Source organism: Triturus cristatus, chromosome 3_2 (genome assembly GCF_964204655.1).
Source record: "Triturus cristatus chromosome 3_2, aTriCri1.1, whole genome shotgun sequence".
Lineage (NCBI taxonomy): Eukaryota > Metazoa > Chordata > Amphibia > Caudata > Salamandridae > Triturus > Triturus cristatus.
In genome coordinates, this window is record NC_140584.1 from 1,176,288,151 (window position 1) to 1,176,303,935 (window position 15,785).

The 15,785-nt window shown below is 51.1% G+C and overlaps 1 protein-coding gene across 2 annotated transcripts; it reads right to left on the bottom strand.

Moving 5' to 3' along the window:
* Nucleotides 1-376: 376 nt before the first annotated feature.
* CRYBA2 (crystallin beta A2) lies at nt 377-13,866 on the bottom strand. Of its 2 annotated transcripts, none has more exons than XM_085646982.1 (5): nt 13,738-13,866; nt 8,173-8,350; nt 4,146-4,287; nt 1,397-1,539; nt 377-625 (listed from the first exon to the last, which is right to left on the bottom strand). In XM_085646982.1, exons 2-5 carry the CDS (start codon nt 8,328-8,330, stop codon nt 478-480), a joined length of 591 nt encoding a protein of 196 aa, XP_085503108.1. In that variant the 5' UTR covers nt 8,331-8,350; nt 13,738-13,866; the 3' UTR covers nt 377-477. The 2 variants fall into 2 exon arrangements, with proteins under 2 accessions (XP_085503108.1, XP_085503109.1); XM_085646983.1 differs by having other exon boundaries at nt 8,173-8,355; nt 13,738-13,860.
* Between the last annotated feature and the right edge of the window lie 1,919 nt (nt 13,867-15,785).

Genomic DNA, 15,785 nt, shown 5'->3' on the forward strand with positions numbered 1-15,785 from the left:
ATTTGGAGGGCCTGAATTTAATTGCACCGGCCACGGCTTCTGAGTAGAGCATTTGGTACTGCCGCTCATTCTTAGAAATTAAGCACTGCTGCAGAGAAGAGTAATGCACTATTCTATGAGATGTCATGATCGTTGCTGATGCAACATCCCTGCAGTAGAGCGTTGACATGAGGGTTTGGATGGAGAGAGATCAGTTGGGTACCAGGCTCTTCCTTGTGAAGGCTGTGGTGCGGCTCTGTCTTATCCTGTGAGAATAATCTTCAAGACGTCCAGCTCCTGACCTCATTACTACAAAAAGACACTGGTGTGAGGGTGGGGTACATGAAGAGCTGCCTCAGTACAGGGTGACACAAAAAGTGGAGAGAGCAGGCGAACGTTTGTTCAAATAAATCCTTTATTAGTTACTATTAGTTACACGTCAGTATCTCACTTCAAGGGTCAAGCAGATGCCTGGGGACTGGTGACGAGGAGCAGATCTTAATGCTGGATCCTGCGGATGGACTGGATCTGGTTGGTGTGGGCCTGGGTGCTGTACTCGCTGTAGTTCCGGTACTCTCCGTTGTGCTTGTCTCGCTCCAGCACATACTGGTACCCTCTGTAGCCAGGGTACTGATAGGCCACCCAGCTGCAAACATTGGAATCGGGCAAAAAGAGCATACAGCAAATCAGTCCACATATTTTTACTGTCAAATATGCTTTCACCATTACTTCCTGTCAGTAGCTCTGCCTGTAAATACTGCTTCCTGTATCCAACTTAGCCGAAACATGTCGTTTCCCACCTCATTAATGACTTCACTTCCTATCTTTTGTGATCTATGTAATCAGCGCCCTGGAGACCTTTTATCACTTTCTACATCCGTACATATCCCTCCACCTCTTGACTCAAAGATGAAGTTGAGTGTTTAATGGTGATCACATTAAGGTGAATAGAGATTGAGCACTTTTAGGAAGGGAGATATAAGTTCGAAATGTGGATGACCCCATTAAAGTCTAAGAAGTAATTTTGCCAAGCGGTTGATTACAAGTAAAAAGAGGGTGACACCCTCAAAATGCTGGTCAGTTGAAAGGTATGTCTACATTGATCTAGAAAAGTTATGTCCTGCCACAACTAATATTTTTCTTCCTGAGTTTAGTATTACATTGTTGTCATTCTGTCCATTCTCGACCACCCTCTTACACTATATCTAGTTAAAATTGAAGTTTCTGAGTCCTTGAATACGAATACTAGAGTCTTACATCTGTCAAACAAATCAAATCTTAGCACACAAAAAGAAATAAATCCATCTTTCATGGGCTTTAAATATCTTTGTTGTGATCCCAAAGATTGTCAATATAATACAATTACTCTTTGGATCGATGCGCTCTCCAGTCCACTGCACCAGCCGGCATCGCTTACCTCCCAGAGTTCACTTTGATGGATGCCACCTCCTTGTTGCACCAGCCCATGGCCTGCAGAGATGGGTAGTCATCGCAGAGCTCAAATTTGCGCCCCTGGAAGTTCTCGCCTTCATGGAGGGTCACCTTGCTGTCACTGTGGTTCTGTGCCAGAAAAAGAGAAGGGAACAGCAACTGTGATATGAGCTCTGGGTGGTGGGGCTTCTGCCTCTCCAGCCACAGATGGGCATCTCACATGGGCACAAAGTACACAACAAGCACTTGGATGGTAGGCGAGTGGGCACATGATGTGTTTATTGTTTATTGATCCTGGAGGATGTGTTCCTTCTTAGAGCTTGTTGATTGTGTTGGTTAGTTGACATTGGGTGTTGCCAGGTAGGCAAAATTGTCAACATTCATACTTTTCATTGTCATTAAAGTTCACAGCGTTTCCGAACTATGTCGACAGAAGATAATTCTATCCTAAAAAACATTTAGCAAGATATGTCTCCCACTAAAAGTGTCGATTTTGGGTATTTTTCTCCTGAAAACTTTCTTTTAGGTGAAGTTTTCTTCTACTATGTAATGTGAAATCTCTTAGCTTAATGATGTTTGTGGAGACTGTAAAGTTTTAAAAAACACCGGGAAGTGGTGTAGAAAAAACATTTCAACACTATAATAACCCTATGACAGTTTTTGTTGACCTTTAGAATAGGTGAATGTATAAGTAAATGAATGAATAAAACTTAATACATGAATGAATGTGTGAAGTTGAGTTAGATCTAGGCAGAGGGTTACTCCGTTGCAATGGTGATGGGTATCCCGTACGCTGAAATATAAATCCCATAGGATATAATGGGATTTAGATTTATAAATCGTGCCCCTGTGTTTTCTGAGACGGATTTGAGATCGTTATCTCAGATTTCTTCTCTCTATTCTGGTGGGAAACTCCAATATTGTGAATAAAGATCCAGTTGGCGTCAAGGACAGCACGGAGATGGGCCTCAACAGTTTTTCAGAATCTGGGATATGGTGAGTGCAATCCCTTAACTCCCCATGCTGTGTGGGTAGCCTGGTAATCCTGTCCTTTGATGACTTTCTCTCCCTCTCCATCAGTTGTTCCCCAGTTGCCTCCAGGTCCTTGAGCCCTGATGGGGGAGTTGTTCTACATTCTTTTCTTGTTGCACCCACAGACCACTGACTTTGGTGGACTGGGCTTCACCAAGTAGGTACCCCCCCCGATAGTGGAAGGTGGTTACTGCCCCCTGATGGTTGGTGGTGGCTATAGCCAGCAGTTTTTTTTATCTGTATCCCTAGAAGAGGGTTTGATGGATTCTTTTACTGAAAGTCCAATCCGCCCACACCTCCTAGGGCCTTCAGTCCCCCCCGCAGTGTGCTGTCTGTGTGGTGTGTGGGTGGTCTCATACATGAGCACACAGTGACAGTGGCACAAGATTGAGGCTCTCCGCGTGGGGTGTTACTGTCCTACTGGTTACAACTTCAGACGTATGTCATATATCAGATGGAGAAAATGTATGTGTTTTAAAAGAACAGCTGGGATTCTACTGCTGTCAGGTCCGTGAAAACTGAGTTTACAGACCTCGCAATGATTTCAAAAAAATTGCTGAGGTGATTACTGACATCTGTGACTTAGGCGGGGGAGATTTTTAAGAATGGAAAGCTTTGGGGTGTCCTGTAGAGGTGGTTTCTGATCGGGGAAGGAAGTTGGTGATGGTTGGACATATGGGACAGCAGCGTGCGGGCTGTTCTGAGTGTTTATCACGGAACGGCAGATGGTGATAGGATGTAGCAGGTGGTATGAGTACAAGACATCACAGTTGATAGTTGCATTTCATATCGGGTTGGTTTTTCGTTGTCAGGTGCTGAAGACTGTTTCGATGTGCAATGTGTGCGTGAGAAGGTCAGCTGGTGATGGTTGCCCTGTGTACCATGTCAGGGCGGCTCAGGATGAGTGTTTGAATTACTACTATGTGAGACAGGTGGTAGGAACTGTTATGAGTGTGTATTGTAGGTAGTGATTTGCATGTTTTATTTCTCTGATAACTTTTGTGTAGTTTGTGATTTTCGCTATTCACAAAGTTTGATGGTTTGAGTTCACCTGTCTCCTTCCAACTGTTTATGTACGTTGAGAGATAATTTTCACTGCATAATGAGTTTCAATCTAATCGAAGAAAGCTAAGATGGAAAATACATGATTAATTTTTCTGTGAATTTACCTTTTTCTACGTAAAGTGTCACAATTGTCATGCAAGTGTGGGGTGGACGTAAAATGTGCAACTTTGCTTATTTTGCAGAAAACTTCAAGAAGGATGTAAGAAAAATACGTTTTGTGCACTTATAAATTGTAAATTCAATGTAATTTGGATAAAAGGTGGTGACGGGTGGGTATTATGGCCTGCCGCAATGGGGCGATGGTTCTGAGTGTGTAGTGGGTGATTGCATGCGGCAAAGGCTGTTCACAGTGTGATTTATGACATTGGGTGGTATGCGGTCTGCGCATTAGAGGTGGCTGGGATGGATGTTGGTGATGCTTGTTCAACATCTGTATTTTGGGATGGCCGTAAGTCCTGAGTGTCTGCAGTAGGTATTCTTGGGAGGCATGCGGAATGTAATATGACGTGGCAGCTGACAGTGGGCATTCTAGGCTGGTTATGGCTTACATGTGCCTTGGTTGGGCTAGCCTGGCTAGGGTACCACAGCGAGACACCATGGGGCTTTACACACAGGTAGACAGACAGACAGGCACTTACCGCACATTTGACAGGCCGGAAGGAGAGGAGGTGCTCGGTCCTGTATCCGCTGTTGCCGCTCCAGGCTTCCCACCGAGGGTAGTCCCCCTTCTCTAGGATGAACTGCTGCCCCTGGAATTCTGGGTACTCAAACCCAAGCCATCTATTGGAGGAAGACAGGAGATGTGTTAGTCACGTGACCCGAGGCACGGGCTTTTCCCTTTATCCGAGCGCTGAAGTAGCCCCTAACACTGTCTCAACCCAGGTACCAGTGAGAGCTCTCCTGTTCTCCCTGCACCCAGCAGTGCCATCAAGAGGGCTCTCACAGACCCTCCTCAGCGGGCTCTGTCTCAACCCAGGTACCTGTGAGAGCTCTCCTGTTCTCCCTGCACCCAGCAGTGCCCTCAAGAGGGCTCTCACAGACCCTCCTCTCAGCTCTCCTATTCTCCCTGCACCCACCAGTGCCCTCAACAGGCCCTCACAGGCCCCTCCTCAGCGGGCTCTGTCTCAACCCAGGTACCTGTGAGAGCTCTCCTGTTCTCCCTGCACCCAGCAGTGCCCTCAAGAGGGCTCTCACAGACCCTCCTCTCAGCTCTCCTGTTCTCCCTGCACCCACCGGGGCCCTCACAGGCCCCTCCTCAGCGGGCTCTGTCTCAACCCAGGTACCTGTGAGAGCTCTCCTGTTCTCCCTTCACCCAACATTGCCCTCAACAGGCCCTCACTGGCCCCTCCTCAGAAGGCTCTGCCTCAGCCCAGGTACCTGTGAGAGCTCTACTGTTCTCCCTGCACCCACCAGTGCCCTCAACAGGCCCTCACAGGCCCCTCCTCAGCGGGCTCTGTCTCAAGCCAGGTACCTGTGAGAACTCTACTGTTCTCCCTGCACCCAACAGTGCCCTCAACAGGGCCTCACAGGCCCCTCCCCAGCGGGCTCCGTCTCAACCCAGGTAGTTGTGAGAGCTCTTCTGTTCTTGCACCCACCAGGGCCCTCAACAGGCCCCTCCTCTCGGTGGGCTCTGCCTGCCTCACTACTTACAGACATGTGCTGTCCTGGCCACTTGCAGGACATTTGTCACAAGAACATGTGTCTGGGACATGGGGGCGGGAGGTGGGTCGCTGCACGTGTTCCAGGTTTTATTCAGTCATGTCAGTTATATTAAATACATTCACTAGCCGAGGTATGGATCTGAATGACAAGTGCGATTGTCTCAGTACTGACGCCCCGTCGGGGTTCTGGCTGCATCCTATTCTCGAGGCTGGAGCTGCGGGTAGAGACGCCCCGTCCCCGCAGGGCCCTTTATTAATAAATCACCATAATACAGCATCTAGTCTCAAGTGCTGCCTTTGCTCATGGACTACGGACACAACAAAGACGTGTAGAAGTGTCCATCTTCTGACACAATCCAGCGTGGTGGGGAAATTCTGACGTCATCATGTTGTCATTTGTTTTTCTGTGTTCAGTAAATGAGTACAACTTCTCACACTTTTATCTACCATCTGCCGTGCACCATATCCAGAGGCCGGCTGGGCATGAGCTCGAGCTGGCTAATGCAAGGGCTTTAGCCTTGTGGCCGCTGCCCTGCCGGTTCAGGGCCTCTTCACTGCAACTACTCACAGTGTCATTATTGGACTATCCGGGTCTGAGAACACCTTGTGCGCTTCCTCCCCTCCCAAGCAGGTACCTGGTAAACACATGCTGCCCTTTCACAGGTACCCTGCAACGGGCTGGAGCATCCCACCGGAGCACGCGCCCTGGTTAATGAGCTGCCCTGTGCTCAGTAAGATGCAAACCTTCCGGTCTCGAAGACGAGCAAAAACTGGGACTTCTGGCACCCAGTACTAGCACCCATGAGCGACGTGGGACAAATATGTTCTTGCAAAAAGCTGATAGTCGTTTACCCTGCATTGTCTTTGCAGGGCCTCTCGCCTAACTACCTCACCAGGCGGTGTTGTCTCTGAATCCTCTAATACGTATTTTATGCCCCTCCCTTTCCGGGCCTCTCACCTGAGCCTACCTGTGTATCCCTGTAAAAATATCTTCTTCCCCTCTCCTGCAAGCGGTTCTCACCTAACTCTGCCTGCGTATCCTCATGTGGATATAATCTGCCCCTCCCCTTCAGGGCCTCTCACCTGACTCTGCCTGTTTATCTTCCTCTGGCTATTATCTGCCCCTCTCCTTTAGGGCCTTTCACTTGAACCTGCCTGTTTATCCTCCTGTAGATATTATCTGTCCCTCCCCTGCAGGGCCTCTCTCCTGACTCTGCCTGTGTATCCTCCTCTGGCTATTATCTGCCCCTCCCCTTTAGGGCCTTTCACTTGAACCTGCCTGTTTATCCTCCTGTAGATATTATCTGCCCCTCCCCTGCAGGGCCTCTCTCCTGACTCTGCCTGTGTATCCTCCTGTGGCTATTATCTGCCTCTCACCTGACCCTGCCTCTGTATCCTCCTGTAGATATTATCTGCTCCTCCCCTGCAGGGCCTCTCTTCTGACTCTGCCTGTGTATCCTCCTGTGGATATGATCTGCTCCTCCCCTGCAGGGCCTTTCACTCGAACTTGCTTGATTATCCTCCTGTGGCTATTATCTGCCTCTCGCCTGACCCTGCCTCTGTATCGTCCAGTGGATATCTTCTGCCCCTCCCCTTCCGGGCCTCTCAGAGGAGTGTTTCTCTCTCACCTCATGCTTTGCTGTTTGGTTTATCATTCCACCTCCTCTGGGGTACTTGCATTGCAATGCACGAGGCACTAATTCCATTATTTCTCTCATGTGTCCGGTGTATTCAGAAAGCAATCCTTTTTCACTGTACAGAGTTTTAGTCGGACAAGCTAAACGTATTGGTTTTGCCAATGCTTCTGCTTTAAAATGAGTCTTCTGAAGTATTTCTCGCTTGCAAACGTTTGAGTTTTTTTTACATGTTTTGCTTGTAGTTGATTGGGAATGGCTGTTGAGCTACAATAAGAACTGAAGGGAGTGGCACGTGCTTGATTTGTTAATATATGAGGAGAAATGATATTAGAAAATGCCCCTTGGAGGTAATGCAGTTGTAGACATTCTATCTCTATCTCAAATCAGATTTTCATTTGCTGGTGGTGCTCGTCAGATCACATGATTCAGAGGTTTAGATCGGAGGCCTTTATTGTCAGTTAATGCCCTCTTTCAAGCAAGCTGATTGGCCAGTGGAATATGAAGATTCTGTTGCATGTGAGTCCCTGCAGATACAAGGTTCGGCCTCCATGTGTTTTTGTGTCTGGTTCTGCTTGTTAACAAGAGCTTTCGTTAGCAGACCTGAGGTTTCTGGACAGAAGATACGAGTTGACCAGTTTGTGAGATATTTTTTTCTGGCAGCTGGTGAGTGGGTTATGTGCTTTGCAACGAGTGTTGAAGTCGCTCTCCCTTTTAGTGGGAGCCACTGGAGGAATGTCAGCGCAGGCGTGATGCGGTTTGACCTCTTCAGACTCCACCCAGGAGGGTGGCCTCGTATTGAACTGTGTAAAGCTTCGAAACTTACGCGTGAGAGAGAGCAGTGCGTGAGCTGTGACAATTACCCAAACGTGACAATTTCACTCTGATGATTGGAGGGATTTTGGGAGCAGTATAGCTAAGGCAGGAATGCCCTACACACACACACACACATTAGTTGTCAGTGAATGCCTCCTCCTTCCCCCACACATGCACAATAGTTGTCAGTGAATGTCCCCCTCCATTCCCCACACATGCACATTAGTTGTCAGTCAATGCCCCTCCCCCCACACACACATTAGTTGTCAGTGTGCAGTTTTAGAGGCCTCGGTTGTTTGAAGGATGTATGAGAGGTCACTATAAAATACTGTTCCCAAGATGCAAACTTTTCCGCGAGCATTGAAGGGAAACTCAACTTGGATTGAAGTCAAAGGGAGGTGTTGAGATGTGACTGAATCATGACCTCTCTTTTATCTCCACCAAGTCACTTGCATGTGTCTTCTGAAGCTACTCAAACATGTAACATGTTTATGTACACACTCACGCACACACACACATATATGTATGCTCTCTGACCAGCACACGTTACTTACGGGCCGTTTTCCACCTTGACAGAGCGGATCTTGCGGAAGCCCCTCTCCAGGATGTTGGGGCACTCGATCATGAACTCACACCGCTTGCCCTGGAAGTTCTCCTCCTCCCAGACGGTCACCTTCCACTGGCCCAGTGTCTCCATGGGTTGGCTGGTCATTGGTATCTCAGTCCAAGGTTCTAAACTGGCAAGGATACAAAAACACTTAATTCTAGGATTAACTTTCCCATGAGCTCTCTCATTGTTAGCAAGAAAAGAAACATGCATGCGTGCGAGGCTGCTTGACCCACAAGAAGGACCGAGTGCTGAAACGTGTCGGCCGTTAGCCGATGAAGCCATCACAAGACGAGTGAGAGCGGTTTGTTTTTGCTTATATGTGGAGAAACATTGTGGCTTGAGTATGTAAGAGCATGCTAGCCCTACCGCGTTGCGGAGAGGCACTTTGGGAATCGCGTGCAGAATGCCCTATCAGAGCACATAGACAGCTCCCTCGGTGGAAAAGAAATCTTTGCAATCATCAAGGACTTCACTTCACCAGTTGCCACAATTAACTGCATCCCCCCCACGCAAGAACTCAGAATTCTTCAGTAACAAATTCAAAGCCATATACAACAGCTTCAACCCTCAACCGAACCCCTAAACCCTCCCCACGCACAAACACCCAAGGAATGACCCTGATGGTCTGGGAAATACTCACCATGGAGGAAACAGCCATCATCACCAGGGCACCTACAGACCCTTGCCCTCACCATGTCTACAACATGGGACCGTCCCTGTCAGAGAAGCCTCACCCATATCATGGATGCCTCCATCAAACCCAAGATGTTCCTGAAGGCCAGGAAACATGCAACGGTTAATGCACCGTTGAAGAAACCCTTGGCTGATCCAATGCAAGTAGCAAACTACCGCCCCATCTCCCTCTGGCCCTACCTGGCCAAAGTGATGGAAAAAGCCATAAACAAACAGCACTACCACCACTTCAATGCACACCAACTCATCGAAAACACGCAAACAGGTTTCCAGCTAAACCACAGCACCAAGACTGACCTCATCGCAGCAACTGACGACAATAGGATGATCCCAGACTGTGGAGACACAGCAGCCCTTATACCACCCGACCTCTCTGCAGCCACCCACACGTTCTCCCATTCCACCCGGATCAAAAGACTGCACGAGACAGGCATCCACGGACCTGCCCTCAACTGGATTTGTTCATTCCTCACAGGAAGAGCACAAAGAGTCACCCCAGCACGCCACACATCGAAGGCCTAGAACTTCGGATGTGGAGCCCCCAAGGATCATCCCCAAACCCTACTTTATTCGACATCTACATGACTCCACTTGTGGACCTCAACAGATCCTACAATACTCTCCTACGCAGGTGCTTCCCAACTGATCCTCTCCCTGTCAAACAAGGCCCCTACTGCAGGAAATGTTCAACCCACATGGCTGCGGTAACCACATGGATGCAAGCCAACTTCCTTAAACTGAACATGGACAAAACTGAAGTGTTGATCTTTGGAAGGAAAGCCTGTCCATGGGACTCCGCCCGGTGGAATACTAACCTTGCACCCTCTCTCTTTGCCACCACCCATGCAAGAATTCTTGGAGTCATCCTGGACGACAACCTTGACATGACTGCCCAAGTAAATGTAGTGATCTCCACCTGCATCCACACCCTTGGGATGCTTCAAAAGGTCTTCAGATGGCTTCCTGAGAACACTCTCCATGGGACTCTGCCCGGTGGCCTACTAACCTTGCACCCTCTCTCTTTGCCACCACCCATGCAAGAATTCTTGGAGTCATCCTGGACGACAACCTTGACATGACTGCCCAAGTAAATGTAGTGACCTCCACCTGCATCCACACCCTTGGGATGCTTCAAAAGGTCTTCAGATGGCTTCCTGAGAACACTCTCCATGGGACTCTGCCCGGTGGCCTACTAACCTTGCACCCTCTCTCTTTGCCACCACCCATGCAAGAATTCTTGGAGTCATCCTGGACGACAACCTTGACATGACTGCCCAAGTAAATGTAGTGACCTCCACCTGCATCCACACCCTTGGGATGCTTCAAAAGGTCTTCAGATGGCTTCCTGAGAACACTCTCCATGGGACTCTGCCCGGTGGCCTACTAACCTTGCACCCTCTCTCTTTGCCACCACCCATGCAAGAATTCTTGGAGTCATCCTGGACGACAACCTTAACATGACTGCCCAAGTAAATGTAGTGACCTCCACCTGCGTCCACACCCTTGGGATGCTTCAAAAGATCTTCAGATGGCTTCCTGAGAACACTCTCCATGGGACTCTGCCCGGTGGCCTACTAACCTTGCACCCTCTCTCTTTGCCACCACCCATGCAAGAATTCTTGGAGTCATCCTGGACGACAACCTTAACATGACTGCCCAAGTAAATGTAGTGACCTCCACCTGCGTCCACACCCTTGGGATGCTACAAAAGATCTTCAGACGGCTTCCTGAGAACACCAGGAAAGCAGGCATACAGGCCTTGATTACCAGCTGAATCAACTACAGCTACACATTCTACGCAGGCACAACTAAGAAACTCCTGAACCACAGCAAGACTCATACGCAACCTACCTCGTCAAACTCGCTTCCCCCCACACCTCAGATATTGCACTGGTTCCCGACCCTCAAACAGACATAGTTCAAACTTCTCACACACACTTACAAAGCACGACCCAACACTCACCCTGCCCACCTTTACAGGCGGATGCCCTTCTACACACCTCCCAGGCAACTCTGCTCAGCCGGACTCTCACTGACGCGCACACCCACATACGCAGAACCACAGCCGGAGGCCACGCCTTCTCATCCCAAAAGCATGGAATGACCTCCCTCACCACATCAGAGCCTTCCCATCGCCTCTTGAATCCCAGAAGAAGCTGAAGACCGGGATCTTCAACTAACCTCACCAGGAGACAGATTCCTGCCACCGGTAAAGTGCCTGGACACCCTCACCGATGATTAGCACGCTATACAAATACACACAACATACTATAGAATGTTTCTGCGGGAATAATACCGTTTAAGCTATTATTTTAAACCATGATATGCAACTAAATTGAATTGGATTGAAAGGATATCAATTAAAGCATTTCCAAATAACCAATCCGGTCTATTGATGGTGGCATCATGTATAGCATATTGAACAGACCAATCAGCTACACCGAGGTCAATGCCATTAACATAATATCAAAATGACCTGCCAGATCCCTAGAGACTGAACAATGAAAGGTATTGAGAACAGCACTAGTAAAGGGATCATTGTTTGAAAAACCATATTCATTGAGGGTTATTTCATGTATAGTAATGTAAATGTACTAATTAGATCCATTGAGAGTGAAGTCATGTATGCATAGCATCATCAATGCACACTTCACATCTGTAAGGAAATGCCTCTTGTCTCATTGTCACCCCAGATGTTTTGGACTGATGCTGCTGGTTTTCGGACTCTGAGAGTGCACTGATGCCTGCTGGCCAGACCTCAGGGCCAGTGTACTAACGCCTTATGAAGTGAATGTTTTATTGGCTACTCCCAATTGGCTTAAGCTGACTAACTTCTAAGTCCCTAGTATATGATACTCATGGTACCCAGGGCATATAAGACGCAGTGTCTGCACAGGGCTGCAGCATTGGTTGTGCCAACCCATGTGGGACAAAGTACAGAATGGCTCCCAGCATGCCACTGCCGCCTGGAAGAGCAGCTTTAAATGGCTAGTTCAACGTTGCCATTTAAACAAATGGCAAATCCCCCACTCCCCTTAACTACCTAGGTCTCCCCTAAGGAAGCCCTATTGAGCCCTGAGGCAGATAAATATATTTTAATCTGTCCTGAGAGCAACACTTATAATTGTTTGTGTTTTTATTGAAAAGTTTGTAGCCCCGTTGGCTAACACAGAGATACCGGCTGACCCGTCAGCCCAGCTAACTTCTGAATGGAACTACAAAAATAGGTACTTCAAGGTATATTAGCTGTGGCATTAAACCCGACTTGACGCCCAAGTCAAATTTAATATCACTTTTGAGGAAAAGCAACTTTTAGAAAGTTGCCACTCTGTAGCCTGGAGGTGCAGCGGCCTCACACAGTTGCTAGCCACCAGACAGCTTTATGCCCTTTCCGGGAGTAGTGTGAATGATTCCCCGTCTTAGTAACAATGCCAGCCTGCTACAGGGAGAGGTGTTTACTCCCCCTTGCAGGGTGTGGGCCCAAAAGGCGAGCTTTAAAGGCGAAGCCGCATTTGGTGGGCAAATGGCGAACACACTCCTGAGGGGGCTGCCCCTTTGTTCAGGTAGACAGGGCAGTGGCAGGAACAGAGAGGGGAGGCCAGTGCCCAAATCCTGCTTTCCAGTGGGAGTGTAGCCCACAGGTAGCCACACCACTAGGGTGGACTACCAAGCTCCTAACATCCAAGGCAGGGTTCAGACATGCATGGTCTGTCACAGGGGCAAAGACCCTCACAACTTCTGTGCCTGAGCATGACCTGCTCACAGGTTCAAAGACCCTCACACCTGCGCCTGTACAGGACCTGCTCACAGGGATAAATACCCTCACACCTTCTGTGCATGACCTGCTCACAGGGGCAAACCTCCTCATACCTTCTGTCCCTGTGTATGACCTGCTCACAGGGGCAAAGACGCTCACACCTTTTGGGCATGTGCATGACCTGTTCACAGGTTCAAAGACCCTCACACCTGTGCCTGTACAGGACCTGCTCACAGAGATAAATACCCTCACACCTTCTGTGCATGACCTGCTCACAGGGGCACAACCCCTCAAACCTTCTGTCCCTGTTTATGACCTGCTCACAGGTTCAAAGACCCTCACACCTTTTGGGCCTGTGCATGACCTGCTCACAGGTTCAAAGGCCCTCGCACCTTCTGTACCTGTGCATCCCCTGCTCATAGAGGCAGAGACCCTCGCACCTTCTGTACCTGTGCATGATCTGCTCATAGAGGCAGAGACCCTCGCACCTTTTGTACCTGTGCATCACCTGCTCATAGAGGCAGAGACCCTCGCACCTTCTGTACCTGTGCATGGCCTGCTCATAGAGGCAGAGACCCCCGCACCTTCTGTACCTGTGCAGCATCCGCCGTACAGGGGCATAGACTCTCACCCTTTGTACCTTTGTATCCCCGGTACCGCATGGTGGAGACGAGCACACCTCCCGATGCTTCTCTCTCTTCAAGAAGAGAAACGGTGCAGCGGAGAGAAACAGAGCCGCGGAGCTGTGCTGCGTCACGGGCAGGGGTGCTTATTCAGCGATCAGGCAGTGGAAGGCGAGTGCAGCAGTGAAGTGCAGAGCCAATGGTGGAGGGAGTTGAGCGGTGGGCAGTGATGGACTCAGGCAGAAACACGCTGTCGGTCCTGCCTGGGCTTCCACAGTCCTACGTTCCTCGTGCACATCACTGCACGAGACCTGTTGACACCCAGGGCTGACCCGAGCCCACTGCCAGCGCACTGCGCTCCCAGCACGACTCTTGCATCCCAACCCACCCCTCCCTCCAGGCCGCCCCTCGCCCCGACCCAGCGGCCCATACTCACGGTCTGACGGGGACACGGGAGGCAGGCAGCGCTGATGCGGGGGCCGTGTCCCTGGGACCCCTTTTATACAGCGCTCCCTCCGGATCTGCCGAGTGAGCACTTCACACTGCCAGCTCAGCAGCGGGGCCTCTGAACAGAGCCAGCACATGGGGGGAGTCCGGCCCAGCCCCCGGGCTCCCCGCGGCCTAGTCCCGGCCATTGTGGAGGGATCAGACACACAAAGAAAGTGCTGGGCTGTGCGTGTGAGGCTGGCACTGACGGCACTGACAGGCGGCCTGCAGGTCACCGCCTGGCCACGTGCTAGGCTACCCTCACCCCTCCAAACAGCCAACAAGGGCCTACCTCCCGCTTCACCGTGGACCCCTCAGCAAGCAGTGGCCTTCCCTGCTGAAATATGCCCTCTGTGTGGCAGGGAGTCTTCGCCTCCGGGGCATGTCTCCACGGGGCACTCCCAGGTGACATATGCCCTCTGTGTGGCAGGAAGTCTTCGCCTCCGGAGCATGTCTCCACGGGGCACTCGAAGGTGAAATATGCCCTCTGTGTGGCAGGGAGCCTTCGCCTCCGGGGCATGTATCCACGGGGCACTCCCAGGCGAAATATGCCCTCTGTGTGGCAGGGAGCCTTCGCCTCCGGGGCATGTATCCACGGGGCACTCCCAGGCGAAATATGCCCTCTGTGTGGCAGGGAGCCTTCGCCTCTGGGGCATGTATCCACGGGGCACTCCCAGGGGAAATATGCCCTCTGTGTGGCAGGGAGTCTTCGCCTCCGGAGCATGTCTCCACGGGGCACTCCCAGGCGAAATATGCCCTCTGTGTGGCAGGAAGTCTTCGCCTCCGGGGCATGTCTCCACGGGGCACTCCCAGGCGAAATATGCCCGCTGTGTGGCAGGAAGTCTTCGCCTCCGGGGCATGTCTCCACGGGGCACTCCCAGGTGAAATATGCCCTCTGTGTGGCAGGAAGTCTTCGCCTCCGGGGCATGTCACCACGGGGCACTCCCAGGTGAAATATGCCCGCTGTGTGGCAGGGAGCCTTCGCCTCCGGGGCATGTATCCACGGGGCACTCCCAGGGGAAATTTGCCCTCTGTGTGGCAGGGAGTCTTCGCCTCCGGGGCATGTCTCCACGGGGCACTCCCAGGTGAAATATGCCCTCTGTGTAGCAGGGAGTCTTCGCCTCCGGGGCATGTCTCCACGGGGCACTCCCAGGTGAAATATGCCCTCTGTGTGGCAGGGAGCCTTTGCCTCCGGGGCATGTCTCCACGGGGCACTCCCAGGTGAAATATGCCCTCTATGTGGCAGGAAGTCTTCGCCTCCGGGGCATGTCTCCACGGGGCACTCCCAGGTGAAATATGCCCTCTGTGTGGCAGGGAGTCTTCGCCTCCGGGGCATGTCTCCACGGGGCACTCCCAGTTGAAATATGCCCTCTGTGTGGCAGGGAGCCTTCGCCTCCGGGGCATGTCTCCACGGGGCACTCCCAGGTGAAATATGCCCTCTGTGTGGCAGGAAGTCTTCGCCTCCGGGGCATGTCTCCACGGGGCACTCCCAGGTGAAGCATGCCCGCTGTGTGACAGGAAGTCTTCGCCTCCAGGGCATGTCTCCACGGGGCACTCCCAGGTGAAATATGCCCTCTGTGTGGCAGGGAGCCTTCGCCTCCGGGGCATGTCTCCATGGGGCAGTCCCAGGTGAAATATGCCCGCTGTGTGGCAGGAAGTCTTCGCCTCCGGGACATGTCTCGACGGGGCACTCCCAGGTGAAATATGCCCGCTGTGTGGCAGGAAGTCTTCGCCTCCGGGGCATGTCTCCACCGGGCACTCCCAGGCTAAATATGCCCGCTGTGTGGCAGGAAGCCTTCGCCTCCGGGGCATGTCTCCACGGGTCACTCCCAGGCGAAATATGCCCTCTGTGTGGCAGGAAGTCTTCGCCTCCGGGGCATGTATCCACGGGGCACTCCCAGGCGAAATATGCCCTCTGTGTGGCAGGGAGCCTTCGCCTCCGGGGCATGTCTCCACGGGGCACTCCCAGGTGAAATATGCCCTCTGTGTGGCACGAGT

Excerpts from the sequence above, each read along its gene's own strand:
- CRYBA2 (XM_085646982.1), bottom strand. The coding sequence starts at position 8,330 with ATGACCAGCCAACCCATGGAGACACTGGGCCAGTGGAAGGTGACCGTC. Across the intron at positions 4,288-8,172 it reads GTCAAGGTGGAAAACGGCCC|ATGGCTTGGGTTTGAGTACC; the intron begins GTAAGTAACGTG and ends TTCCTCCAATAG. Across the intron at positions 626-1,396 it reads ATCAAAGTGAACTCTGGGAG|CTGGGTGGCCTATCAGTACC; the intron begins GTAAGCGATGCC and ends CAATGTTTGCAG.